This window comes from Postia placenta, assembly GCF_002117355.1.
Source record: "Postia placenta MAD-698-R-SB12 unplaced genomic scaffold POSPLAscaffold_73, whole genome shotgun sequence".
NCBI lineage: Eukaryota > Fungi > Basidiomycota > Agaricomycetes > Polyporales > Adustoporiaceae > Rhodonia > Rhodonia placenta.
Window position 1 is genome coordinate 1 of NW_020169904.1, and position 2,347 is coordinate 2,347.

Here is a 2,347-nt window from a genome sequence, read left to right on the forward strand (position 1 = left end):
ATTCTTGGGCCAGCTCGTCGTCAGCGGTCACCGCCTCGACTTCAGTCCCTATCCTACGTCACCCCGCCTCCGGGCTTCCTCAACCGGCTTCACCGCCGTCGCCGCCGCGAGGCCGCTCAAGCACTCGTTCCTCGAGAAGTCCGCCCGGCGGACAGTCACAACAGTCGCCTTCGTCCGCGGGCAGTCCTTCGTCCCCCTCGTCGCCGATAATGTCCTCTCCCGCTGCCGTCCCTGATAAGGAGACGTTGAAGCTCCTCCTCCCGCTCCGATACGATGGGAAGTCGGTGATCGAATGCAACCGCTTCATCTCGCAGTTGCTCATCTACTGGACGATCAACACGGCCCTCTCTTCCCTCGAGCTGAAGATCCAGGTTGCCCTCAGTCTCCTCGATGGTGACGCGCGAGCTTGGGCCACCCCCATCTTCTCCCAGCTTGCCTCCGTCCAAATCGGGATCCAGGGAGCGACAACCCCCTTCGTCGACGAAAAAGCCTTCCTTCAGGCATTCAAGGCCCGTTTTGGCAATCTCGACGACGCTGCTGCGGCACAGGTGGAGCTTACCAAGCTCTGCTCCGACAAAACCATGCGCGAGAAGCGCACCGCCGCAGAATTCTCTGCGCTGTTCAAGGGTCCGGCGGACCGCTCCGGGTATGGGAACCTGGAACTACGCGACAAGTACCTGAGCGGCATCCCTTCCCGCGTCTATCGCAAACTCGAGCTCGAAACCTTTGCCACGTGGCAAGCCGCTGACAAGCGTGCCACCGAGGTCGAGCAAATCCTCGACGTTAGCCGGGCTCGTCGGCCCGAGCTAAACAGCTTCTTCTCGGCGCGAGGTCGAGGACGCGGAGGGGCACGCGGTGGTGCACCCTCGTCACACGCAGCTTCGGCCAGCATCAATGCGGCCGTCGGAAAAGGAAACTTCCCCGGCACATGCTTTGGCTGTGGGAAGCAAGGGTACCGACGCTTCGAGTGCCCCAACTGTAAGGACAAACCTTACACAAAACGCGCCGACGTGCGGGCTACGGTTGCCTCGGGCTCCACCCAGGCTGCGACAAGCGCCCCCGTCACGACGACACCCTCGGCAAGTATAAGTGCCGCTTCAGCGAAATCCGAGCAATCGGAGCTGGCGGACTTAATGGCACAGGTGAAGTCGATGCGCGAGGAGCTCGAACACTATCGGGCGATGAAGGAGGAGGGTTTTTGATCCGGTCCGCGCTTCGTGCCGCACGCGTCGGGCCGCGAGTATCATGTAACAAGTACGATGTATTGTCTTCTGCAATGGTGTACGAGTTGGACCCGGGGTCCCCAGTTTGCTTCAAAGTATCTCCACGCGGTATACAAGGGACTAGGGATCGAACCGGCGCTGTCTACAGCGTTTCATCCTCAGACAGACGGCCAGACTGAGCGCTGGAATCAGGAGATCGAGCAGTACCTGCGTGCTTTCACAAACCACAGGCAGGATGATTGGGCGAAGCAGTTGCCGCTCGCGGAATTCGCATTGAACAACCGAGTTCACTCCGCGACCGGGCATTCCCCTTTCTTCCTGCATCAAGGGTACAATCCTGAGATCCAAGTGCGGATCAATCCGATGTCTGCGATGCCTGCGGCCGCTGATCGGCTCAAGATCCTGAAGGAGATTCGCGACGATACGCGCTCTGCGCTTGAGCTGTCAGCCGAGCGCATGAAGGTGTACTACGATAAGCACGTGCAAGAGGCACCGGTCTTTGCGCCGGGGGACAAGGTCTGGCTTGACGCTCGGAACCTTAAGCTGAAACAGCCGAGCAAGAAGCTTAGTCCCAAGCGCCTCGGACCATATGCCGTGCGGCGAAAGCTCGGAGACTTGGATTATGAATTAGTCCTGCCGAAGTCGGTGCCGGTACATCCGGTGTTCCATGTCTCCTTGCTGAGCAAGTACACGCGTAGTGATATCCCGGGCCGGGAGCCGGAGGAGCCACCTGCGATCGAGGTTGAGGGCGACGAGGAGTACGAGGTTGAACGGATCAAGGATTCGCGGATCTTCCGGCGTCAGCTGCAGTACCTCGTCAAGTGGAAGGGTTATGACGACTCGCATACGTCATGGGAACCGGCGCGCAACGTTGCCAATGCGCCGGCCCTCATAGCCGACTTCCACCGGAAGAATCCAAACGCCCCTCGTCGACTCAACGCTGCTACCTTTGGTGGTCTCAACTTTCAGCCAATGCCTTCGCCGCTGACTGAAGCACGTTGCCGCTCCGGATGGGAGATGGGCAAGGGCGCCTCGCATGAGGTCATGCGCCGTTGAGGGGGGGGTAATGTCACGAGTTGGTACGGCGCCTAGCCGTTTTTTAATTTTTTCCTTTTTCGCGGGCT

General features: G+C 59.7%; 1 protein-coding gene across 1 annotated transcript; it reads left to right on the forward strand.

The window, feature by feature from the left end:
• Positions 1-209: 209 nt before the first annotated feature.
• POSPLADRAFT_1161496 (hypothetical protein) lies at positions 210-982 on the forward strand (the record flags this gene model as incomplete). Its single annotated transcript, XM_024487680.1, has 2 exons — positions 210-782; positions 815-982. 2 exons carry the CDS (start codon positions 210-212, stop codon positions 980-982), a joined length of 741 nt encoding a protein of 246 aa, XP_024332807.1.
• Positions 983-2,347: the final 1,365 nt, after the last annotated feature.